At 40.4% G+C, this 26,814-nt stretch overlaps 1 protein-coding gene across 5 annotated transcripts in view; it reads left to right on the forward strand.

Annotated features, from left to right (window-relative positions):
• The window catches only part of Mthfs (methenyltetrahydrofolate synthetase), a 117,070-nt gene that overhangs the window by 47,919 nt on the left and 42,337 nt on the right, over positions 1 to 26,814 (forward strand). For 4 of the 5 annotated variants that reach the window (XM_047540121.1, XM_047540125.1, XM_047540124.1 and 1 more), the window contains exon 3: positions 6,177 to 6,629. The exons of the other annotated variant lie outside the window; for it this stretch is intronic. In XM_047540121.1, coding sequence (XP_047396077.1) covers positions 6,177 to 6,409 — 233 coding nt within the window. In that variant the 3' untranslated portion in view covers positions 6,410 to 6,629. Of the gene's footprint in view, positions 1 to 6,176; positions 6,630 to 26,814 lie in introns of those variants that run through there. 5 annotated transcript variants of the gene reach the window in all.

Below are 26,814 nucleotides of genomic sequence, written 5' to 3' on the forward strand. Positions count from 1 at the left end.
TACCCCTCCACTCTTCTGGCTCTTAAGGTGTTTGGACTTATTATGCTCCCTCCATCCCTTTGCTTAATCCCACCTGTATCTTTTGGCAGTAAGAACAGTGTGTATTGTTAAGTCATCACTCACCTGGGACAGCTTCATCTCTTAGGAGCTGAATAACCATCAGGAGAAATTTGACCTCTCTGAGCATCAGTTTCTACATCTGTGAAACGGAGATGATAATCTCTGCCTGCTGCCTTACTGGTAGATGTCCTGACCAGCTGGTTTTCATCCTTTGAAACCTACGGTTGCCTGTCACCTTGTAGGCTCTTCCAAAATGCTGATTTCTATGTTATTCTGTTCTAGAAGCAGCACTTTGGTTCAGAGTTAGATGTCTTGTGGGATAGTCTGAATAGGTTACTACTTGGGTACAGTCAGGACACTAAGATAAATATAGTGAAGTGACCAGTATTCCTTACTCTTATTCTTTCTTTCAACATTTCTTTGAGGGAAAGACAAAACCTTTGTTCCTGGCGTAAAGGGAAAAGGATTCCTACTTCTTTGTGGATCACAGGCATTCTGCAGTGTGGGATAAGAGCTGGTTACACAAGTGAGTTGAAAGGAAGACGTTGAGCGTTGAACTGAGATTAACATGATGATTGTTATGATAAGAAGAGTGGGAGGATCTCAGGAATGGAGAACAGCTTAGCAGGAGCAAAGGTACGTAGACAGGAAACCGTGAAGTGAGTTTGTGGGACAATGAGTCAGTCCATTTAATGGACATTACCAGAGTGCAATGAGAGATGGTATGGAAAGTTAATGGGAATGAGATTGCAGTGGGTTCTGCGTACCTGGTAAGAGGGATTTGGATGTTATCTTTAAGAGGTTTCTATTGGTTAAATTCCTTTTGAGCAAGGAAGAACCAGGATGAAGTCTGCATTTTAGGATGAACTTAGACCTCGAGTGACTAGAGGTGGGATAAGCAGATGAACTTTCAGGAGAACTGGCACGTTCAGTATTAAAAGAGGAGAGGAGAGAACTCTGGCTGTATTAGAGAGGGATAATTTTGGAGAAAGTACTGAATAATGAAGTTCCTAAGAGTTTGGGAGACATGGCCATGAAATGTAAGTTAAAAAAATCAGGAAGGAGAAAAAGCAGTATAAAAATAGTACCTGTTGTACCTATTGAAAGAAGAGTAGAAAGCTGTGCGCACATCCTGGGCTATAACACTTGTTATTTTCAGCTTTCTCTTAACTATTAGGGCAAAGATAGTCCACTGGCCAAACTGATTCCATTCTGAAGAGCTCAGGACAGGGAATCTGAGTTGAGGGCATCCTGGGAGGCATCAGTGGCCCAGCTGCTGCCTCACTGCCAGAGTTAACAGGAATGTTTTGTGAAAGTGAACTGCTTCATCAGAGCCTAGTGCTTTAGAACTAGGAATAAGTAAACACATTTATTAAACTCTTTTTCATTTCTTTAAATACCTATTTCCTATGAATTTTTTTTTTTTCAATGAAGACTCTGCAGCTTGGCATCTGTTCCCATCTTCCTAGATAAAGTATCCTTACCCCAGTGGTTTGCCAAATATGATACTTTTATGTCCTTAACTGACTTACCCATTCTGCTTGTGACACTATCTCAGCTTCTCTGTTTCTGAAACTCTCTTCCTTGAAATTCTATGATGGGGTTTAGCAAACTGCAGCCCCATAGGTCAGATCTGGCCCTCTACCTGTTTTTGTAAGTAAAATTTTATTGGAACACAGCTGCAGTTATTCCTTTATGTATTATCTATGACTGCTTTCATAGCACACAGCGGAGTTAAGAGGTTGTGACATAGACCTATGGCCTGCAAAGCCTACAAATTATTATTCTTGGACCTTTACATGAAAAAATTTGCTGATTCCTATTCTATAACCTCCCCTCTGGTTTTCTTGCTCCTCTAGGATTTGACTATGCTGAATCCTAGAGCTGGGAGCCAGTTCTTAGGTAAGATTATGAAAGCTCAGGTTAAAAATCGACTTGAAGTTCTGAAGGAGCACGGCTCTTTTCCTTGCCAGCTGTTTCAGGAAATAGTGCCTGGTATTTCTTCATATAAAAAAGAACTAGGTCTGGGGTTGTTGCTCAGCAGTGGGGCACTTGCCTAGCACATGTGAGGCACTTGTTTCCATCCTAGCACTGCATAAAAATAAATAAAATAAAGGTATTGTGTCCCAACTACAATTAAAAAAAATTTAAAAAAAAAAGAAAGAAAATTTATCATAATAAATATAAATATCATTAAAAGGCACCTTGCTGGGGAGATTCTTAGCATTATCTAATTTAATTTGTAGGACCAACTCTGTTTTGCAGATGAAAATATTAAAAGCGAAATTGGGCAGTGCTCTAAGATAGCCTTGCAGCCCTTGTTCCTAATCACCACACCAGACTGTCCAGAGGGCACCACTGTCTTAGAGCAAATACAGAGTGTGGGGCTGGGTCAGTTTTCCAAAGGTTAGTTTGCGGTTTTGGAGTAAAGTCACATTAGAAAACTAGAAATATCAGTAGAAAAAGAGTTTTTCTCCTTTCCTTTCCTGCGTTTAAACTTAGTGATAATTTATAGTGGGTCTAGAATCTTCCTTTATTAGTGGTTGTGACCCAGGGCAGACCTGCATGTGCACAGGAAGCTTGTTGAGCCAGGATGTTGGACCTGTACATCATCTTCATGCCACACTGAGTCTTCACCTTTGGGGGTGGGTGGCAGAAGCATTCCACATAGTGTTATTAATATGTGAAGAGCCCCAGGTGTGTATGGTGAGAGTGTGTGTGTGTGTGTGTGTGTGTGTGATGATGGTGCTGAGGCACAGGAAGAACTTCAAGGGTGACAACAAATGGATGAAATCAAGCAAAAAATGCTTTAGGTGCTTTAGGAAAATGCTTGAATTCACCAAATAGCAGAAGCAGGAGCAGCCCGGGAAGGGCATTCCAAGTAACTGAAGCCAGGGGCAACAACAGGTGGCCCCATGGTTGAGTGGAGAAATTAGCAATACTGTGGGCAGAGGGTCCAACAGTCAACATCCCAAATAGGATGTCAGGACCCCCATCCACCTATGAAGGGCCATTTCAGAGTCTTTGAGTTACAACCCAAGAATCCAAAGGCCATTCTTTTTCTTGCTTAACAGTTGTAGAGCTCACTTTGAACCAGCAGCCATGCAAGGATGTACTTTTATCATTTTTGTTGTCCCATAATGTTGCCTCCTTGATCTGAATCTGTATGCCTTGAAGTTATTAAAGTATGGGATGTCATGCCAGGATTGATCCATTTGCAGATAATATACTCATCTTTCAGGATTCCTTTGGCCTAGAATTCTATTAAAATTCAAGTATGAAGGATGAGTTGGAAAAAATTATGACCTGCAAGGAAATTTGCTGTCCAGTGGCATAGACAGAGACATACGTAGTCAGTTGTAGGACAAGGTAGACTTCAGTGAGAGCTGTAATCAAAGTACAGGGAGTAACAAGAATAGGGGGAACAAGATTAATTCTAACCTGAAGGAACTAGAATTTTGTTTTCTTACCTTTCTGTTTCTTTTCTTTATTCTCTCTCTCTCTCTCTTTATTTTTTTCCCCAGTAGCTTAAATGTGGATGCTCCAAAAATTTGCCTTTTTTTTCCCTTGCATTTTGAGTTGGCTGGAAATCCTGACCATTCTGTTGGCTTCCCTTTTGTTCTGCCCTTTTATTTTTTTACTGTGTTAAATAGCATATGAGATCTACCCTCCTAAAATTTTTAAGTGTATAATAAAGTTGTATTAGTTATAATGTTATAGAGCAGATTTCTAGAATGTTTTCTTTTTGTATGACTAAAACTCTGTACCCGTTGAACAATAACTCCCTCTTTCCATCTTCCTCCAGCCTCTGGCAACTGACATTCTACTTTCTGTTCCTAAAAGTTTGATTACTCTAAATACCTTATAGAAGTAGAATAATACTATATTTGCCATTTATTTATTTATTTATTTATTTATTTATTTATTTCAGTACTGGGGATCCAGACTGGGGCCTCATGTATGGTAGGCAAGCACTCTACCACTGAGCTACATCCCTAGCCCCAGTGTATGTCTTTTTGTGTCTTACTTCTCTCACTTATCATAATATCCTCAAAGTTCATTCATGTTGTCCCATATTGCAGAATTTCTGTCTTTACTGAATATATTTCACTGTATGTATGTACCACAGTTTGTTTATCCATTCATGTCGCAATGGATAAGTAGGCTATTTCTACTTACTAAATATTGTGAATAATGTTGCAGTGAGAATGGAAATACAGAAATCTCACTGAGACCCTGATTTCAGTTATTTGGACGAATACCCAGAAGTGGAATAAATGGATAATGTGGTAGTTCTGTTTTTAATTTTTTAAGGAACCTGCATACTGTTTTCCATAGCAGTTCTTCCATTTTATACTTCTTCTAACAGTGTACACTCATGTCTTCTGCTGCTCTTCAGCCTGGTCCTTCTGTCCTAGCAAATAAACTGCTCTCTACTCCCTTCTCGTCACTCTGCACCTGCCACCCTTCTTTTGATTTCTGAAACATATCAAGTCACAACTTTGACCTGTCCTTAAAAATCCAAGTCAGGTCAAAGTTCTCCATGAATCCTTCCCTGACTACCCAGCTAGAATTACTTTCTCACTGCTGGAGACCCATTGTCTGTTGCTTTTTGGGCAACTGGTAGATATTATTGCTGGAACGGATATTACATGTGTATGTTTTATGTTTACTGAACTATCATCTCCCGAAGAGCAGGGATTGTGTGTCCACCCTGCCCCCTACCCTGAGGATTTTGCAAAACACCTTTCCATACTGTAAAGAGGAAGTAATCTTAGAAAGGTGTGTAAATGTGCGTTCTAGGTTTAGAAGACAGCTGAACTTTAAGCCTGAGGATGCTCTGCCAACAGAAAAAGCATTGGTGGGAGTAAAGTCCAAGTGCACAGGTCAGTGTCAGTCCTAAGAGAAAATGAGCTGGACAGGAACACAGATCAGTGACCAGGACCCTTTAGTAAGCGGGGATTAGATTGGATAGTCAGGTTTACACAGGAAGGTCATGACTGTAACCTGAGATCTACTCTGCTGGATTTTGGCAGGCATATTTGACAGGTGTTTGCTGGGAGCCAGAGAGAAACTGAGTTAACCTCACAGTTCTGCAGGAAGTCAGAACAGCTGCTGGAAGCAGGGGCTGACCTAGCTGGCAGTCTGAACATTAATATTCTTGTTTTCTAACCCAGTGGAAGGCAACAATGCTGTCTGAGTGGTTAGTCCATGACTAATATGTAGTTCATCCAGAAGCTCCCAGGATAGCCTTTAGGAGGTCAAGGTCCAATACAGGAAGGCCTCTGGAAAGCACTGGGCTGGACACCTATCTTGGCTCTTGCCCTGGTCCTTGCCCTTGTCCTCCCTGCCAGAGGCTCATAATATCCACGGAGGTCTTCCACCTAGTGACCATTATTACCTTTTTCATAGAATCCCACTCTAGGACCATGCCTTTCACCCTGAGCTCTAGCAGCCTGCTCTGTCCTCATGATGCCATGCTAATTTCTGGTCCCTGTGTTACCTGGGAGGATTACAACTAGGTGACTGGTTATGGGATCCTATTTTGAACTTAAGGAATGGCTCAGAGTAGGTGAAACCCTGCCTCATGTGCATCTGGGGAAGCTTGACAACCTGGCCTCACCTCTCCAGGGGGAGAAGTGAAGAGGGATAGGTTGTCTGAACTACATGCTACCTCTCCTGCTCGCTGACTTTGAAAACAGCTCTGTCCTTTTCTGCTTCTCCCTCGCCCTCTCCCACTCCTCCAGTTGTCATTATCGTGGGGCAATGGTTCCTAAACCTGACAGATATGTAGAATCATCTGAATGCTGGAAAAAAGGAAGAAGCTCTTAGACTGTATCCTCAGAGTCTCTTTAGAATAGGGAATGGGAATGGCATTTTTACATAGATACACATGAAAGATCTGCTGAAGGATGGATGAAGAATTTACTGAGTTGCTGAGTAATTATTTCTTTCTTTGTCCAGCTCTTTTTTTTGGTAGACTTTCTACAGTGATCATATATTTCTTTAGAAATCAGAGAAAGAATAGATGTCTTTAAAAGTGAAAACCACATTTCATTCCAAAGTGATCTTGCAGAAACCATTAATCCTCTTACATTTATTCCTCTTTTCCACAGGGGGACTTGATCTCATCTTCATGCCAGGTCTTGGGTTTGACAAACATGGCAACCGGCTGGGGAGGGGCAAGGGCTACTATGACACCTACCTGAAGCGCTGTCTGCAGTGTCAGGAAGTGAAACCCTACACCTTGGCCTTGGCTTTCAAAGAACAGATTTGCCTGCAGGTCCCAGTGGATGAACATGACATGAAGGTAGATGAAGTTCTTTATGAAGATTCTTCACTGTCTTAAGACCAGATGACTACAGCCAAATAATCAGTGTTTTGTAACCAGCATAAAGAATATATGTATATTTTTTCTCTTGTCAAAAATTAATTGAAATTGCACATTAAGTTGAATATGGACTTGGATGATTTTTAGTGTAAGTATGAAATACCTAATAATAAATTGTCTTTTGAAGTCAATAAAAATGTGAATACTAGAATATTGATTAAAATGGAGGCTATCACCATATGATTTTCAACTAATTTCCTGGTGTTGTGTGATAAGTTGATCTCTCTACTTTTCTGTTTAAGTTAAATATTTATGAGGAACTGTGTTCTAATTTAGAGTGTGAGAGGAAGGTAAACACATTGGGGGTGGACACTGTATTTCATTTTGTCCTGTCTTGGGCCTGTCCAGACATACGGAGACTTGGAGCTTATTGATTGATTTGTCAGTGTTTGTTTTGGGTACCGAGTTTCCTGAGAATATTTTACCACTTCATCTTGACTTCATTTACTCACCCTGAGATCTGATGTTTGGCACTCTGTAGTTTTTGGTGGTTAATGAATGTATGGAAACCTTTTTGATTTAAAAATTTTTATTTAACTGGTTGGTTTCCCTCGCTGTTTTATGTGTCAGCCCCTTACGAGTTTAAGATCTGATATGAGTTAGGAATTGTTTCTGTTTGCTCGTGGGTTCTGTTTTGGAAAATGAAAGTTGCTGTGAACTGAAGTCTGGCAGATGGCCTCACAGCTAGAGAGTGGTGATTTTGTTGCGGGGAAGATTTGGTTATCACCAGAAACCCAGGAGTCTTCCTGGACTCCACTCGCTCTTGTCTCATCCCTACTCCAGCCTGTCACCAGCTCCTGTTGATCTTGCCTCCGAAGTGCATTTTACATCTGCTCTCCTCTCCATTGTCCTGCTACTGCTTTTGTCCAGCCCTTCAGCATTTCTAAGTGGAATTAGGCAAGTGTGTCATACCTGACCTCTTTTTGCCTCCAGTTTATTTCAGAGTGGTCTTATGAAACACATATCTGATCATGAAGCATTTCTGACTGGAGTGTTTTGGGTACTCCTCAGAGCCCCCTGGGTAACGGCCTGATGTGTCCTGTTGTGTACAATCTCCCTTATGAGAGGACACCACCTTTTTCCTAGCCTCTTGTCTCTACCCTCTCATGTTCTCCTTCTGTGCCACATGTTGAGCTTGCAGTCTGCTTCTGCCCTTTGCACTGTGTGAACACTTCTGTCTAAAATATTTATTTTGTTCATCTGGACAACTGCTGTGCATCCTCAGGACTGTGCTCCTGCTTTGCCTATTCTGTGAAGTCTTCCTCTGCTTTCCCAGGCAGGTTTATGATCCATTCCTTGTTTAAACAACCCAGGCTGTTCACCTCCTTGTCTTGCATATCAGTTATTAGTTTACTTGTCTGTCTGCTTCCGCAGTCTGTGAGCGCAAAAACTTCATACTTAGTAGACAGTGAGACATAGAGTGGGTGTTTGAAAATATTTTTAATGAGTTAATTGAATATATTTAGGAGCATTTCACTTAAAACATAGATCTACCTTTCTTTGGATTCATGATTCGTGATTTGGATTTGTATGTGATTCATTATTTCATGCATAAAAGTAGAAAACCCCCACAACTTTAAAATATCATTGGGCTAAAGGTGGATCTGTACAGTTCAAGATGTACAATGCAAAATGGGAGAGAAATGGAATTCCTACAAACTATTAAGTCACATTATTATACTGGTTAAAAATCTTAAGTGTTACTTCAACTCTAAGGTTAAGGTGAATGTTAATATAGCTGACATGACTGTTGGTCTGAAATTCCCAAGGTGTTGCAGGTCTGTTAAGAGTTTTGCCTAATCAATTCAATCTATGTTATTTTTCCACCAAAGGACAGCATTTAAAATCACTCAGCCAGCTTCTTAAGTGCAGGTAGAATGGGTAGTGAGCTGGCCAGAAGAAGCAGGGTGCTAAAATTCAGGAAAGCCAGGAGACTTCAGAGTTTCCCATCTGTGAAGAGAGCCATGTCCTAGTGATTAGTAATGCACAGTGGTCTTTGTGCAGAGATAAGGAAGGGAGAATCCCTTCCTCCCATCATGCAGGTAATGATGACACTGTCCCCTGATTAGGACATAAACAGGATGAGAACAAAACCTTTGACACTAGGAGGTGCAGGTCAACAAGAAGCAAGAATGATGAGGCTCTCAGGAAGGGATGATCCAGGTAGAAGGGAGAGAAACAGCAACTAGGACTGAACTAAGTAATTCTTAGTCTTTGGAGTTGGAAAACTCACAGCCCCAACATGAGTCTGTGGTGTATATTCTACAGAACTGTGCTTACCGAGAGTGAACTATATGAAATGTGGATAACAATACATGTTTAACCACGATTTCCTTCTAAGATATTGATAAATATGTCGTGGCATGGGTGACTTGTTGCAGAAGCTTAGTCCCTGGACTCACTTGTTTGTTTTGTTTTTCTTTTAGAGATCATTGAATTCAGTTACTCTCCTTTTTAATCTTTTTTTTTTTGGTACCAGGGATTGAAACCAGGGCACTTAACTGTTGAGCCACATTCCTAGCCCTTTCTTATGTTTTATTTAGAGATGGAGTCTTACTGAGTTGCTTAAGGCCTCACCAAGTTGCTGAGGCTGGCTTGGAACTTGTAATCCTCCTGCCTCAACCTCCCCTAGTGCTGGGATTACAGGTATGGGCCACTGCACCTGGCTTATCATATGTTTATATGCTTACTTCCTCCACTATTCTACAGCTTCTTAAAGACACCTTTCCTGGGCTGGGGAGATAGCTCAGCTGGTAGAGTGCTTGCCTTGCAAGCACAAGGCCCTGAGTTCGATCCCCAGTACCACACACACCCACACAAAAAAGACACCTTCCCTGCTAAATTTGTGTTTTTCTTCAGAACTTACCACAGACCTCAGCACAATGTAAATACCCAATAAGTTCTTCTTTTCTTTTGTTGTATTGAGCATTGAACCCCATAGCAGGGTGCATTACTACTTAGCTACATCTCAGACTTTGATTTTTTATTTTGATACAGGGACTTACTAAGTTCTAGAGGCTGACCTTGAACTTGTGATCCTCCTGTCTCAGCCTCTCATGTTGCTGAGCTTATAGGTGTGTGCCACCATACCTGGCCCCAGAAAATTCAGTGAAGGAATGAACCAGTTTGAATGTTACCCTCCATAAAAACCCAGACCCCCCGTACCCTGCCAATCTCTGTGGGCATCTGTTCCAAATATATTTTATTCTATGCTTAAAAATAAATAACAGATTTTTCTAAATAATAATATGCATGTTATAAAACACATAAGAAGGATGAGATAAAGTTGAAATAGAATATATTAGATATAATTTATATTCACTTTTAAAAGCAACATAATGATTTAAAAAATTCATTATTTTTTCCTTCCCTCCCTCCCCTCCCTCTTTCCCTTCCTTCCTACCTTCCTTCCCTCCATCCCCAGGACCTTGTGCATGCTAGGCAAGTGATCTACCACTGAGCCACGCATTCATTTCCCAGCCCTTTTTTATATTTTATTTAGAGACAGGGTCTCACTGAGTTGCTTATGGCTTCACTGAGTTGCTTAGGCTGGCTTTGAATTTGGGATTCTTGCTTTGAATTTGGGATTCTTCTGTCTTAGCCTCCTAAGCTGCTGGGATTACAGGTGTGTACCACCACACCCAACTCATTATTTTTTGAAAAACTTATTTTAACACATTTTTAATGATTCAAAAGTCTGATTCAAAACTAATTTCAGTTTATTTCAGTAATGGGTCTTAAAGTATTTTTTAAAGCTGAAAATATACCTTCCAGAGATAAGCAGATCTAGATGGATATACTGCTGCAGTTACTAACATTTTTAATTTTATCTACCAATTTCATAATGATATTTTAAATAGAAATATGACTAGTCAATATACATTTTTTCATTTTCTTTTTTTTTTTTCTTTTTGGTACCAGGGATTGAACTTGGGGGCAGTCGACCATTGAGTCACATCCCCAGCCCTATTTTATATTTTATTTAGAGATAGGGTTTCACTGAGTATGGCTTAGTACCTCACTTTTGCCGAGGCTGGCTGGCTTTGAACTCCGGATCTTCCTGTGTCAGCCTCCTGAGCCACTGGGATTACAGGCCTGCGCCACTGTGCCCAGCAATATATATTTTCTTTTCTTTTCTTTTCTTTTTAAAAAAAAATTTTTTTTAGTTGTCAATGGACCTTTATTTAATTTATTTATTTATATGTGGTGCTGAGAATCAAATCCAGTGCCTCACATATGCCAAGCAAGTGCTCTACCACTGAACCACAACCCCAGCCCAATGTACATTTTCTTGATATGCTTCTGTCATTCTTACATATTAAACAGACGATGCCACCCATTTGCTTTGTTGACAAATGGGTTCAAAACTTATGGAAATTCTTAGAAAGATTTTAAGCCAAGTTAGAAAAATTCTGCTTCCAGTTGTTTAGTTGTGTAGATATGAAAGTGTTTATAGGTGTCAAACAGTTTTTGGCAACATAATCATATAATGATGAAAACATTTTCAAATAACCCTATTTTTAGTATGGTCCTTCTATGTCACAAGTCCTTTTTTTTTTTTTTTTTTTCTTTTTATATTGAGCCCAGGTTCTCATGCATACCAGGCAAGTGCTCTCCGAAGGTAGTTAGTTCACTGCTGTCTTGTTGATGGAACATGCCTTTTACCCTGAAGATTCAAATTAGATGTATTTATTTTTAAAAAATATCTGCTTAATTAGCAATTTACTAGTGACCATTTTGAGAAATATATCTTCTCCATTTCATCTCTTCTTTAACATCTTTCTTCTTGTAGTGGAACTGTAAGAGGAGATATGTTGGAAGCATCTGTCCTTTGACTCAGCCTCCCACCACGAAGGATTTATTCCTGTCCTCATGTCTTCAGATTGTGAGCAGTGTTTTCTATGTGCCATCCAATAGTGCTTCTTGATATAAAGATGCCTCAGGTTTATCTACATTTTCTTACCAGTGTTTCGTCCATATTTCCACAGTGTGAAAAACCAGTTTTTTAAATGGCATTTTAATGGCAATGCACATTTTTCACTGTGCATGTGAAGAATGTGATTTGTCATTAACCATATGGGACACAGATCCCTACTTCAAAAAGTCTTTGTGATAATTTCAAATTTTTTGGTTGATTTCTTGGCAAATATTAGTGTTTTTTTTTTTTTTTTCCCCCTTGTGTGCCTCATGAATAGCTTATGCCAAGAACAGACGTATCAGCTCTTGTTGCTCATTTGGGCTAGCATTATTAGAATTATCTTTCATCTGCTATTTCTTTTTAAGAATCTTTTAAAACCACTTGTCTATTTTAAGAGGGTTGGTTTAGTAGAACCACATAATGAAATAGGTAAATTCCTATGCCTCAGAAACTGCACTATGTCTCAATATGCTGAAAGTAACCAAACTCCCCTTCCCACATTGTCCAACTGTTCTTTCTCTCCAAACAGCTTGCTTATTCTGACGTGGGACCTTTGGATATACTGAAGCAGTGAGGGACTGATGTCAATCTGAATGTAACTTTTAGCAAAACTGAATTTCTTGTCTTTGAAAGATGAGTAAATAGAGATTCTAATATCTTCTTCCCAAACCTTAGTAGATCACCTTGCTTTGTGGGGCAGTCATTCTGTTTGGTGACCATTGCTCTAAAGATAGGTACAAGGACAGGTTTACTGGTCAAGAGAGAGTGTAGTTGAGCCACAGAGCCGTTGACTCCTGGGTCCTGCTTCTCTCTGGGCTGTGTGACTGTGTGTGGTGTTTAGCCTCTTGCTTGGTCTGGCCTGCCTGTGATCCTTTTGTCTTTCTTTTTGTCACCATGTCTCAATACCAGCCCCCTTGCCTTCTGTCCATGTTCTTTGGTTGGAGCTATTACCTTGGTTGTTGGGCTTTTTGTCTGTGTTTGAATAACTTCTTTTAAGTTATTCCTGTAAGAACATAGCACCTTAAAGACAAGGTACCTTTAAAAACCCTGTCACTGGAAAACGACAGATCCCTTTCTTTTGGGTCTTTTCCTTTCAGACTTTCCATGACTAGATAAAAAGCTAGAAACACTTTTAAAGTCTGCCACTTTTCTCCTTTCCATCATCTCCCTCTTCCCACCACCAATTGAAACTCCTTTTCATTTTTATATTTGTGGCTTATTATGACAACAGACCACATCAATACCAGTGAATGAGGTATCTGCACAAAAATCCATTTGGTTTAATTGTTTTGGTTATTATGTGTCCCTTAAATGTCTTACATATACTTTTTTAAATATATTTTTTAAGTTGTTGATGGATCTTTATTTATTTATATGCAGTGCTGAGAGTTGAACCCAGTGCCTCCACAGGCACATGCTTGGCAAGTGCTCTACCACTAAACCACAACCTCAGCCCACATATACTTTAAATCTTAAAATGATTCATTTAAAAATACACTTTCAAAAGCAAACAGTAGTTACAGTGTTGAGTCATATCCCAAAGTTTACTACTATAAATGACAAACATTTGGTTTATCATTGAGAAATAATCTCTTTAGAATTGAAATGCAAAAAGTGTTCGTTATTTCTTCCCAATCTTAGAGATAAAGAATAGTGTATTATTCTGAAGATCTGGGTTGGGATACTGTGGATCTTGACCATGTAGAATTGATACATTGCTATAAGTCTAAAATATTTGCTGTTCCTCCAATTGGGGATGAGATAAATCCCATTCCCTGTAGGTATGCTTAATATAAGAGCCAGTGGACAGTGAAGATCACTTAATCTGTGTGTCCATCTCCTTTAGGCCATCCTCCATCCTTCTGTGCATTATCTCCATAAAACACAACTCTCTTCATGCCACCTACCTGCTTAATAGCTTTTGATGGTTATCTCTTGCCCAAAGAATAAGTTCTTCAGCTTGTATATTGGACCCTTTCCAACCTGGCACTACCTCCCTTCATTTCTCCTCTGTTTCTCTTCTCTTGCTTACACACACACACACACACACACACACACATACACACACATACACATACACACACCCATACCTCCTTTGCCCTTCAGACCAAAAATGCTAGTTATATCAGAATCCAATATGCTGAGTAAGAAACACATTTATACAATTGAATATGACATTAGTCTATAATAAGAGAAGTGTTAACAGGTAGTGAATGGTTCAGGAGTGGGAGATTTCAGTGAGGCACCAAAATATTCTAGAAAGTGAACATTAACCTTTATTGGCATATGGGTCACTTGGGGATCTTCTTAAAAATGTGGATGCTGATTTGGTAGGTCTGAGGTAGAACCTGAAATTTTTCATTTCTAGCAGTCTCCTAGATCATGCTGCTGGTTTCTTGCCCCTTTGAGTAGCAATGTTCTAAGCTGCACTGTCCAGTATGGTAACTTTAGTGATTAGTGGCTGTTTAAATTTAAGTTGATGAAAATTAAATAAAATTTAAAAGACACTTCCATAGCTACACTAGACACACTTTAACAGCTCTGTAGCCTATGTGGCTCGTGCTTATTCTGTTAAATAGCACAAAGATAGGTCATTTCCAGCATTGCAGAATGGTCTCTTGCACAGCACTATTTTCTAGAGCTTAATTTTCAAACTGTTTTCTACAGACAACCTATTAAATCAGAACCTGTAGGAATAGAGGACTGGAAATTTGCATTTTGAACAAATGCCTCAGGGTATTCTTATACATGCTGAAGTTAGAGGAAGAAGTCTACAAGGATCCAAAATCTGATGTCCAGAGGTAAATCTAATGTGGGAATAAGCAAATGTCAGAGACAGATAGGGGCCAATCAGCTTAGCTACCTTGCTTGCTAGTCATGGAAATCTTACCTTGTTGTCCTCAGGTGCAGCAGGTTTTGCTTGTGGAGCTGACCTCTGACATCAGAGCTTCATAGGGTGGAGGAAGTACAGGCAGGCCCTCAAGCCAATGGCATTCTGTAGGTGTGTGACTGGTCCCAGGTATATTCTCTGGTCCCATGTGCCTTCTGGTCCTCCAGGGCCTGCATCCAGTTTCAAGGATGAATCGCAATCCCAGAAGGAGCAATCAAGAAATAACTCTCTTCTTCTTCAGACAATTTGGATCTTCCTTTCCTTCCCAGGAGCATATTTTGGCAAGATCCTATTCCTTTTTGGTAACTTTTCAGATATAAAAAATGAATTCTTTTGGGGGGCATTAAAAATTCAGCTCAATCTTAAATCAAAATTTCACTTTCTTCCAGCTTTTTGTTTGTTTCTCCTGTGTCCCTTAACCTCCCAACTCAGCAGCGGGGAGGGGTCTCCATGTAGTAGTTCATTTTCCTCCATCTACCTCCTTTCTTCTGGTTCTGAGGATTCTGACAGTTGAGGAAAGAAGCACAGGTGATTTGAATCAGTCACCCGGTCATCAGCACCTCTTGCTTGCCATATATCCTGCTGATTTTCAGAGCTGCTTTGTGGGTTTTTGGGAGAACATCTGCTCGGACTGCATGTACTGCACTATGCTTGAGTTGACCTTTGGCTCCCACTCAGTGCCTGCCCTCTAGAAGCATACCCCTAAAATCCCCTGGCCCCAGCTGGCAGCCCCCTTGACCAGGGAAAGCTTGAGTCTAATTTCCATTTGAGAAAGCCACTTTATTAAATAGGTAACTGGCTACATGAATGGTCCATCAAACTACAAGTGTCATCAGCTCCCAGACTACCCATTCTTTCTCTGCTCATGAGGGTTTTTTCAGACAACTCACAAATTTTCAGAGTTCTGCTGTCTCCCTGAATCATGCCAGAAGTCATGTGTGGGAGTTCTCCCAGGAACTCTTGCTGCCATCCTCTCAGATGCTGTGGTAACACCAGGAACCTTTACTTGACCTGAAGTGGTGGCACAGAATCTTGGGGAGGGGAAGGGAAATGACTCAGCACCTCTGTATACTTACAAATCCCCTTTCTTCAAAGAATCTGCTTAATTTCCTGTCTTTTCTAATACAACTTGGACTGGATGATGATGGTCGCTAGATCAAGAACCATTCTGACTACTAGTCAATCTGTAGGTGTCTGTATTGGGCATTTCTTGTACTACACCTACAATTCTCTTAGAGTACTTTTTCCCTCCAGCAAGTGTTCTAGGAAACTGGCTATAAAGGCGAAGTCAGATAGCATCTCTCCTTACCTGTATGAAATTCTATCCTGGTGTGCCACAGCTGTGTGTGACTCTTGGAAGAATCTTCTTAATCATTCTGGTGCATGTGCAAATATGAAAGTGCGAGGGAGTTAGCACCTCAAGGAACAGTGCTTGACCAGTGCAGGTTAGGAACCACTGAATAGATTCTACTTCTAACTCTGAGGGGATCACCAGGTTAGTAGCAGTAAGCCTCAATGCCTGTGGTGGTTATCAGCAGGATAACTCATCCATCCTTAGGTTGGCCTTGCCCCCCGTTTCCCTCTTCTCAGGCCCCCTTTCCTATTTCCTGGGATTGCAAGTAATTCCTTGTCCTGGGTGCTTTTTTTTTCCCCCCTGGGGACCAGGCTAAAACGTGTTCATTATTTCTCTTTAGAATGTATGGATACTTGTCCATCCATTGTCCCTGCTTTGGGGATTCTGCAAAATCTCTAGACAAAAAGAGAAGTTCCATCTCACATCCTTCCACATATCATTATTGGAAATGGAAAACTAATAGGGATAGGCTGATTGCCAAGCAGACCCCTATGCTAGTTAACAGCCTGCATGATATTCTCATTGATTTGGGTCTGTGTTCTTGTTCTGATTTTTGAATGGAGGATGACGTGAGGCAGACAGATAAACCTTGATTTAGATGTTGTTAAGGAAGACTCTTCATGAGCAGGAGGTAAATTGGAACCTGTAGTATGAGATTACTTTGTGTCTGTACATCAGTTAATGTTTTTTGCTTCATGCAGAGACTGAACTTAAATTAACAAAAAGAAGTACTGGATGGAATAGTAGTTGCTGTGGCAAGCCTCCTGCTTCATCTTTTTCTCCAGCAGCAAGGATGTTGGCTGCTTAGCAGCTCAGAGCTGAGGCCCTTCCCTGCATTTACCCTCGCTTAAAGAGAACCATGTTGCTCAAGGTGCAGCCCTTTGTTGGTGGTAGCCCGCACCCAATACCTGGTCAGTGTAGAGGTACATAGGCCTGGTCCCATTGCATCAAGTCAGGAAGGGCCACAATCTGTAGGGACACGCCAGCCCCAGCTTCCCAGGAGATTAACTGAGGCCTGTGTTCAGTCACCAAACTGCATTTTAATCCTAAGTTTCTCTCTGCCCAGTCCTGTTTCCTTCCTTCCTCACAGCTCCTGAGAGCTTCAGTTAGCTTTCTGTGTACAAGTCTCCAACTCAGTCTGTTTCCTGGGAACCTGAGCTTATGGCAGTGGTTTTGAGAAGTTTGCAGGACTGAATTAAAAAAAGTCCTCAAGGACAAAAATAGGGAAGACCTGAGATCTTAGTGATAGAAACTTATAAAACTTTTTGGATGCTACCAGGGCATCTCTGCTCAACATGCAAATTCTTGGGAGGAAACATCTGACTGGCCTCATTTGGGTTGTGAATCAGGACCCAATGAGAAGAATTACCTGGAATATTGGATGGAAAAGAGAAGCAACACATGTCCCCTGGACCATGGAGCAGTGATCCTCTCTATTATGCTTCCATTTTCCATGGTTTCAGTTACCTGTGGCCATAGTCCAAAAATATTAAATGGAAAGTTATACAAGTGACCAATTCACAAGTTTTAAATTGTCACAGTGTTCTGAAAAATATGATGAAAATTTGTGTCATCCAATCCATCCCCCTGAATATGAATTGTTCCTTAGTCCAGTATATTCACAGTATAGCAGTTGTCTTTATTACCAGATCAACTGTCACAGTATTGCAGTGTTTCAGGTACCCCTTACATGTAACTAACACTACATCACAATGCCTATGTAATTCATCTCACTTTATCTCATCACATAGATGGTATCATCTCATGCCTTTACAAGGAGAAAGGCAAATAAGATATTTTGGGAGAGGCTACATTCACATAACTTTCATGATAGTACATTGTTATGATTGTTCTATTTTTACTATTGTTAATTTCTTATTGTGCCTAATTTATAAATTAGCCTTTATTATAGGTACGTATATATAGGAAAAAGCATAATATATGTAGGATTCAGTACTACCTGTGGTTTCAGGGATCCACTTGGGGGTCTTGAAATATACCCCCTGCAAAAGAGGAACTACTGTATGTGAAGTTTTCGGGGAGGAAGAAGTCAAACATACTGGTCGAAGATGGGAGCTGTAAGCACAGGATGCAGTGGATCATTTAAGATCACACATTGACAAAGAACAGGATGAAATAGAGTCAAGTTGAAAACAAAGCCGAAAACATTTTCCCCAACATCCATCTGGGTGCATAACTGAAGTTGAAGACTACAGCTTGCTGACTTATTCTCACTGGCTTTGAATTGCTTTATCTAGGAGGATAAGCGCCCCTCAAGAGGAAGGTCTGCCAGAGTTGGTGTCTCTGAGAGTTGCATATGTAGCAGGTTTAATGAATGCTTTCTATGTAACAGGAGCCTGTAAATATCACTCTCCTCTAAGTTCAGAACCATCTGAGAGACAGTCACAGAGTCAGATATGGTAGGTCGGAAGATCAACTTGGTTAATCTTTGGTTTCCCATTCAGGACCCTTGTCTTCTTGTCCTACCAAGCTGTCCTCACAAGGTCAAAGAGGCTGCCTAGGAGATCTCAACAAGCCTCACATCAGGCTGATTGGCAGCTGCTTTAGCTCAGTCCCTGGTCAGGTCTGCAGAAATCAGCTCCTTCCAGTAAAATACTGGGCCAGCCTGGGCTTCTCTCTTAGCTTAGGAATGCCCTTTAATTATAATTCTCTCTGGTTACAAAACCCCAAGACTCAACTAGTTTCCAGCTGGTTAGTCTATTGTGTTGAGCTCTGATGCCTTCCCTAATCCTGGGTTTCCTCTTGGTCTCCTTAGAAGCCTTTCTGTCACTCCCCACGTGGTTTTCAATCTCTGCTGATGGTTCACCTACTGTATATCCCCATTTTCCTCCTTCTTTTTACTCTGTCTCTCCTTTCTTCTCTCTCCTTACTCCCTCGTCTTTCCTTTCTACCTTTTTTCCCTCCCTTTCTTTCTCTACCTCTTTGCCCCCCATTAGCCTTGAACTTCAGGGAATAGGAGTATCTGCAAAGAAAGAATCTTTGCCACGTGATTATTAGATTCCCAAATCTTATCTAGTAGAAGGCAGCACTGTGGGAACATTCTGCAAGGGGCTAAGGGACTGTAAAGCATTCCTTAAAATCACAGAAATCTGAGGATGCTGGGCAAAGGACAACTGCTAAAGAAGTGAAGGTGGGCTTCAGCCCCCCTCCTCCAGCAAGAAAGAAGGTAACAAAGGGAGAGGAGAAGGGTTCCATGCCTCATTTTATTCTCTTGACAGTTTGCCCAGTCAGTCCTGCCTGTATTATTATCATCTGTAAGAACATTTTTTTTCTACCATTTAATCCATCAGTCTTTTATTAAACTTAGATAAAAAGTTTTAAAAATCCCATCAATACCCAGCCACCAGAAGGGAAATTTCAGAGAATGAGATGATCAGATTTCCAAGTTTATTGAAAAACCTATAGATCACTGCATGACTGCTCATGTGTTTTATAAAACAAGTGCAACTAGGTGAGCCATTTAATAATGTGGGAACTGTCAGCTGTGTGGGTAGTGGAGAGGAGAACACCCCTCTGGCAGGTGCTGGCTCTTGTGGAAATGAACACTGTAGCACACTGCACTGCTGCACAGGGTCACCCTGCAGGCTTCTTAGGAGCCACATGGCTTCTTAGGAGCCATCCACAGCACAGCTAGTAACCTGGCAGACAAAGTGCCCAGGTCTTTCCAAGCACAGTGGAACCTGAACATATCCCCTGTATGTGAACCACACTCGGGCTTTCAAAGGTGTTCAATCCTCATCACAATCCTAAGGTAGGCATCATAGCCTCTGTTTGCCAGATGAAAAAATCGGAGGCTGCAGAAGGGAAGGAACCTAAGTAAAATCATAGAATGGAGTGGTAGAGCCAGGGCTATAACCCAGGTTTTCTCATTCCTGTGTCCTTTTTGTTCTACAGTTCCCCCATCACCAAAAATGATCTAGAGCAGGGAATGTTAAAGAAACCATCTTTTGGCCTGTAGGGTGGGTATGAGAGATCTGGTGCGTGGTTAGGGATAGAGGAGTTATGCAGAGGTAGTAGAACCCTGGAGTTATGGATAGACTGAAATCAGGATTTATGCTTTCAGATCCTGACTCCACTATTCTCTGTGTGACCTTGTGTATATTACTTTCTCTGTGCCTTTTTATAAAATGAGGAATGGTAGTAGTATCTGTGTCACAGGTTTGTGGTAGAGGTTAAAAGAGATAATAAAGTAATACAGTGTCTAGCATATGGTAGGTTGGATAAATGGTGTAGCTTTAGGCCCAATTTTAGACTCAAAGGAAATCTGAAAAAGGGCCTCATGCAGGGTCTGTCTTGTAGAGGTCATCAGGTATTTTCAATTCCTTTCTGCCATCTTACAAGCATATTTTTTTTGCCTGCCCCATCTACTGTGGTTTGGGATACCTGCAGGTACCTCATCAGAAGAACTGGTGCTCAGAATTGACCCCCTAATGGCACAATGTGCCCTTTGTGGTCCTGCCACAACTCATAGTATCACCCTGAGTGACTTCAGACTTGCTTGACTGGGCCTCAGTTTCCTTTGTTGTTAGGGAATATAGACAGAGGTAGGTTTTAGGAAGAAGGGTTTGTGAATTTCTACATCAGAATCACCTGGATGGATTGTTGAAAATACTGATTCACGGGCCTTGCTGCGAGTTGACCAAAATCAATCTCTAGCAGTGCTTGCTTATGGTTTGAATACAGTTTGTTCTCTCTGAAACTCATATTGAGATTTAATCCTCATTGTGAGACATCAGAAGGTTGGAAACGTAATCAGACTATGGTATGTAGAGGTGGGACCTGTGGGAGATAATCAGAACTAAATAAAATCATCAGGGGGAGCCCCTGTGACTGAATAGAAGAAGAGGGAGAGAGTCTAAAAGACACACACTCACACACCCACCCCACATTTGCACTGTGTCTCTTACAATGTAATGTCCTGAAGCATTAGAAGGCTGTCACCAGATGTGGTCCCTCAATCTTGAACCAGAACTGGGAGCCAAAATAAACCTTTCCTTTATAACTTACTCAATTTATGGTATTGTGTTATTAGCAACAGAAAATAGACTAATACAGTGCTCTAGGATGTTCATTTATAAAAAGTACCCTCCCCCTGCCTCATGCCCTGGCCCAACTCTCAGAGACTCTGGTATAATTGGCCATTAATAAACAATGAAAGCAAATTCAATTATCAATTAATAAAAATTAATTTAGTTCTTAACTTTGTTTTTAAGATTTTCCTATTTATTTTTTAGCAGTTTTGCTACATGTGCTTAAATGTGGTTTTCTTTGTATATATTCTGTTTAGGGTTCATAACACTTCTGGAATCTGTGTTTTTTAGTCTTTTATCAGGTTTAGAAAATTCTCATTCATTATCTCTATAAAAGTTATTTCTGCTCCATTTGCTTTTTCCTCTTCAGGACCCCCCATTTACATGTGTGTTGGACATATTCACCATGTCCCACTAGGTCTTGTACATTGTCCTCTCATTCCCTCTCATTCCATTTTTTCCCTCCATTCTTTCAGTCTAGATATTCTTTATTACCTATCTCTGAATTCCCTAATCTTTTCTTCACCTTTGCCTACTTTGTTATTAAACCCACCTATTGAGTTCCTAGCTTTAATTATTATATATTTCAGAGTGTAACTTTCATTTGATTTTTAAAAATGGATTTTAATTCTGTGCTAAAATTCATTTCTTAGATATATCCATTACACTTATCTTGTGTGGTAATTTCAGCATCAGAATCTCTTTGTATTTCTGTTTATTATTTACTTCTTTTCCTAGTATGCTTTATAATTTTTTCACTTAAAAATTTTTGTTGGATATAAGACATGGTATATGAAAAATTGGAGAGAAAATTTGAGGCTCTGGATGGTGCATTTTTGTCCTGAGAAGATTGCTTTCGCTTTTGGAAGTTAGGGTCAGGGCAGATTGTCATAATCTCATCTGGGATGGAGCAGATAGGAAGCCAGGCTTTAGTTTTCATAAATGCTGATCTGTTTCTGGTTTGTCCTCCTTCCTAGGATTCAGTAGTTCCTTCTGAAAGTTTGGGGTGTATACCAAGTACATCCTTCTTGGTGAACCCTCAACTCTCATTTTTGCTTCCTCAGGGTAATGGGTGGGATTACTAAAACTCTGCTTAGCTTCATAACTGCTTGACTGGTGGTTTCCACTTCATTTCTTCTCTTGACTCCTTCACTTATCAAAAACACAACTTCTCAACTTTTAGGTTTCTCTTGAGCATCAACAAATGCTTCAAGGCAAAAAGCTGTGCCAAATATTGGGTTCATTTCTGCTCTTTCTTTCTCTTTGAGATCTTGGCGCCTTAAGACCAAACCGTACGTGATAGTTCTCTGATGCTTTCAAATGGAATTTTTTAAAAAATTATTTTGTTTAGCATTTCTGTTTGTTCTTGGTAGAAGAATTGATCTGAATTAATTAGTCTGTCACAGGCAGAAATGGAATTCCCTAATATACATATATTTTTTAATCTCTTCAAGTAATTTTGAAATGAGATATACTGGACAAAATCAACTTCTGGCCACATCATATGAAGGTCTCATCATCTGAGATCCTTGTTTAATAATGTTGTTAAATAAAGTAGTCCTACTTTAGACACACTGAACTACAATTTCATAAAAAAAGACTTGTAATTTATAGTTCTAGCAAGAGCTTCTAACAAAGGCACACTTGGGAAGCACTGAGCAAGTGGTTCACTAGGGTCCTCCTTGCTCTAGTTACCTGTGGATATTCCAGTACCCCAGTGAGCCCCCATACCCAAGGAACCTGGCAGGAAAGATCCTGATTGTTCTATGTGCAAGGAAGGCAGCATGCTATTTTTACCACCATCTCTAGATTTATTTTGTATTCTGCAACTCCATCAGAGGTAGCTCCTTTGCTGAATTATTTTTAATTTCGTCTATAGACTTTTTAATCAGAGATGAAAAATGGTTGGTCTTTTGCCAAGAGTTCAGTCTAAGAGGAAGTTATTTGCCTCTTAGAGATACATTAATTTGCACTGACTTTTGTGTAGAAGGCAGAGGCTTGTAATAGCCAAGGATCTGGAATTTAGGGATCAAGGATGAGTCCAGGGTCCTTGGGTAGCCCAGGAGTTGGAGGAATTACATGCCACTCTCTTTTCCCCTTCCACTAATAAAAGTTTCCTTTTTGAGCTTAAGTATATCTGCTTGTCATCCTCCAACTTAGGCTCCATCCCAACTCCCAGTGGGGACTAGAGTTCACTTCAGGATGTCACCTCACCCAAATCCCTTCCTACTTCCTATTCCAGAGGCAGTAATCCCTCTTATGTACACTTCCTCTCTGCTGCTCCCTCCCATAGCTATCCCCAGGACCACCTCTCAGTAGAGGTGCTCAGACAGGAGGGCAAATTGAGCCATCTAGCAAGATGGCTTCCCTTAGTTCTCTCTGACTCCTGAGGATGCATCCTACTTTGGAGTTCTCTGCTTGTCCAGATCCATGGGTTTCCCAGTAAGTGCTACTCAAGTCAATAAGAAAACATTGAAATATGCCCAATTAAAAAAGGTGAAGGACATGAACAGGTAATCCCACAAGTAACCATAAATATATGAGAAATTTCAAGTGTCATCAAAGAAATACAAATTCAAGCCAGGTGAGTGGTAAAAAATAATCATAAAAATAATGTTGAGTTTTGGCTATGCAACAGGAAAATAGACACTCAAATTCTGCTGTACGAGTATAAATTCTGGGCTTTCTGGAGAACAAATTACCAAAAGGCAACAAAAATATTATAACTTTCCATGACTTTTGTTCCTGCAATTCTACTTTCAGGAATTTATCCCAATGAAATAATGTAAGCTATTTGCAGAGTTATATACAAAGATGTTCAGCATAGGCCTGTTTCAATAGTGATAACTGCTATTATCTAATGAAAAGCAGCCATATAACAATATGAGACTGGTCCACAGACCAGCTGTATACTGTGTTGCCATCAAAAATATCATTGACAAATATTTCAAAAGGAGGAACATTCACACTCTAAGGTTTTGTTTTTTTAATATGCTACAAAGCAGTATATTACAAATAATTGCATTATGTGGGGAAAAATAACATGCAGAAAAAATCAATGGAAGAATATATGCCAAAATGTTAACATTGTATCTTTGTCTTATCATGCATAAAAATGTAAGAACTGTGATTATTAAAAAAGATCAAAAGAAAACAAGAATACTTCTCACTAGCATGTAGGAAGACTGGCCTGCTTTCTAGTTCTAAATTTTCCTCTTGTTCTCTGTGAGTCCTTGGACTGATTGCCCTGGCTCTTTGAGGGATGGTTTCCTCATCTGTAAAACAGATGTTGCTCTTGTCTCATGTAATAATATTCATATCTGTCCAGTGTTTTACTGATCACTTTTCTAACTATTGTTTTATTTTGTCTTCAGAACTGTGTCTTCTAGATTAGCACTTTGTGGGTTGTTGGCTATTTTATCACATTATTTTTGTTTATAGTGATGTAAAGGAAAACTTCCTAAGGGATATTGGAGAGCAAGGAATTAAAGGAACAGTATGGTGTGGCTAATGACCTGGCATATGGCTGAGTTAAAGCTGGGCAGGTGGTCCACAAGGTTGGGTCCGAAGTCAGTAATTGAGGATGTGGATGTTGGTAGCAGGCCAAAGCCAGCACTGAAACAGTGCTAAGAGAAATATTGTAGAAGCTGAAAGCATTGATTGAAAGAATTATTGGTGGGGGATATCCTAGGTATGATGACTTCCAGTTCGGAGTCCTGATCATCAGATTCCAGGTCTTGGGGCTCCAACAAAACAGTGAGAGTCATTACAGTTGGCAAAGGAGAGACTTTTTTTTTTTTTTTTTAATCTCGAGACTGGAAGCAGATATGACAGGCATTATAAAGAGCCCAGAAACAAAGATTGGGCACATGTGGACTTGTGTGCAAGTTGCAAGTCTGCATTTATGCAAAACAGGCAGTGATGAAGAATGTGTGACAGATGAACCAATCTAGAGATAACCTGGAAAAACGAGCTCATTAAATAAAAACTCAAGCATTTTACTTCCTGTTCACTAACAAGTCGAAGCCTAATCTCCCTTATCTCAAAGCTCCCCCGGTGATAATATTAGCCCTCACTGACATGGTATATCTTCTCCATAAAAAACAGTTTTCCTGCCACAGGGCTGTGTTGTGTGCGTGTGTGTGTGTGTGTATGTGTGTGTGTGTTACTCTTGGTGTGCCCTGAACTGAACTCAGTTTACGATAGAACCTCAATACGAAACTGTAGATTGACTCTTTTATCATAATCCTTTTAATTACTGCACGTACCCAATTTTATTATCCAATTATGGGTAAGATTAAAGTTCATCAAACTACTTGTTTTATGTGAAATTCCTTCATTTCCCAAAGATCAGTGGAACATTAAAGAACAAATGAAACAGTCAGTTGCAGATTATACAGGTTGATTTATCATTGATCTTCCATAAACAGCAAAACTGGCTCTGATATTTTCCCTGGCATAATAGGTCTATGTATACAGTGTACTGTATATCTTTTCATTTCAGCCTTGAAAAAAATACAATATATCCCCAGTGGGAGTCATAATTTCTCTGAACATATAGTGCTTAAGGCTCCAGAGCGCCCAGCCAGTTTGTTACAGCAGATGGATGAGAGGCCACTGTTTCATGAAATTGCTTTTGAATATTTGCAGAATGACCTTTTCCCACTCTATCCCACCAAAATGCATTAACTCCTTCTACACAAGACATAAAAAATGCTATGCTGACCTGTGCTCCTGCAAAACCCAGTTGAAATGTTCTCTAATATGGAGACTTTCCTGACATGTTCCCCACCATCAAAACCAGTCTCTTTCCCCTGAAGTTTCCTTCCAGAGAAGAAAGTAGGAGAAGCTAAGTCAACTCTGGGTGACGTTACCAAGGCCACACAGATGGTAGGTCCTGGAACCGGATTATAATTCAGGTCTGGTTGTCTGCAAAGCCTTTGCTACTTAACATGCCCCAGAGTACATTGTTTATGCCTCTGTTGTGCCCTCTGTCCTCTTCTTCCCTCTATTTGAGCCCTTTTCCGTAATGTAAGCTCCAGACAGAGTTTTATGTCATTCCACTACTATACTACTTCAAGCATACCTTGCATTTAGTAAGTATTTAGTATGAGTCAGGGTCCAGTCAGAAAAGCAGAACCACAAGGAGATCTTGCACACATATATCTGGTTTTGTTACAGAATTTTTTAGAGGAATTTGACCTCTTGGTGCTACAGGTTGAAGCCCACAGACCAGGTGGTTGGGAAGGGAAGATGGGTGTAAAGGAGAGGAAAGCAAGAACATGTGAGAACCCACAAGAACAACCTAGGAACCACATGGATGGCCTGGACTTATGACCTTGATGATGTGGGTCTTCTGCAGGATCCAGGGTCCCTCAACCTGGAACTAACCACACATACCTGGCCCAAGAATTGGAGAAGTTGAAACAGAACTCAGGGAGATGGAGCAGTTGCAGACCTTGCTGCAGGTCAAATCACTGGCAAAGTGCAGTGCCAATGGCTGCTGCTCTCCTCTGCTCTCCAGATCTGCCAGGATGCTCTCCTATGTGCCCTGCCCTGACCAGTAACCTTTAGGATTGGGAATTATGGGACATGCCATTTAGCTTAATCAAGTTATCACAAGTCACTGTGGTCCACTTCTGCAGCCTGGCACCCACATGTGTTACCTTAAACCATACTTATTTTCCACATGAAGACAGTAACAGTCACACTTTACCTAACATGATATAAGCAAGCCACAAATAACCAACACTTAACTGTTGTGGTTTGGATATGAGTTTCCCTCTCCCTGCCAAAGCTCTTGTGTTAATGTAGGTAGTGAAATGATTATATTATAAGAGCTATACCTAGTGGGTTAATACATTGGATAGATTAATAATTTGAATGGACTATTTGGGTAGTAACTGTATGCAGTTGGGGAATCACAGGAGTTAGGTCATTGGGGAAGTGATCTTGGGATTTATATTTTATCCCTACCTCCTTTTCCTCTCTCTCTCTGCTTCCTGGCTGCCCTAAGCTGAGCTGCTTTCCTCTGCCAGCCCTTTCCTCCGTGATGTTCTGCCTCACCTTGGGCCCAGAGTGATGGAGTTGGCCTACTATGGATGGAACCTGAAACCATGATCCCCAAAGAACTTTTCCTTCTCTAACTTG

Source organism: Sciurus carolinensis, chromosome 2 (genome assembly GCF_902686445.1).
Source record: "Sciurus carolinensis chromosome 2, mSciCar1.2, whole genome shotgun sequence".
In the NCBI taxonomy this organism is placed as follows: domain Eukaryota; kingdom Metazoa; phylum Chordata; class Mammalia; order Rodentia; family Sciuridae; genus Sciurus; species Sciurus carolinensis.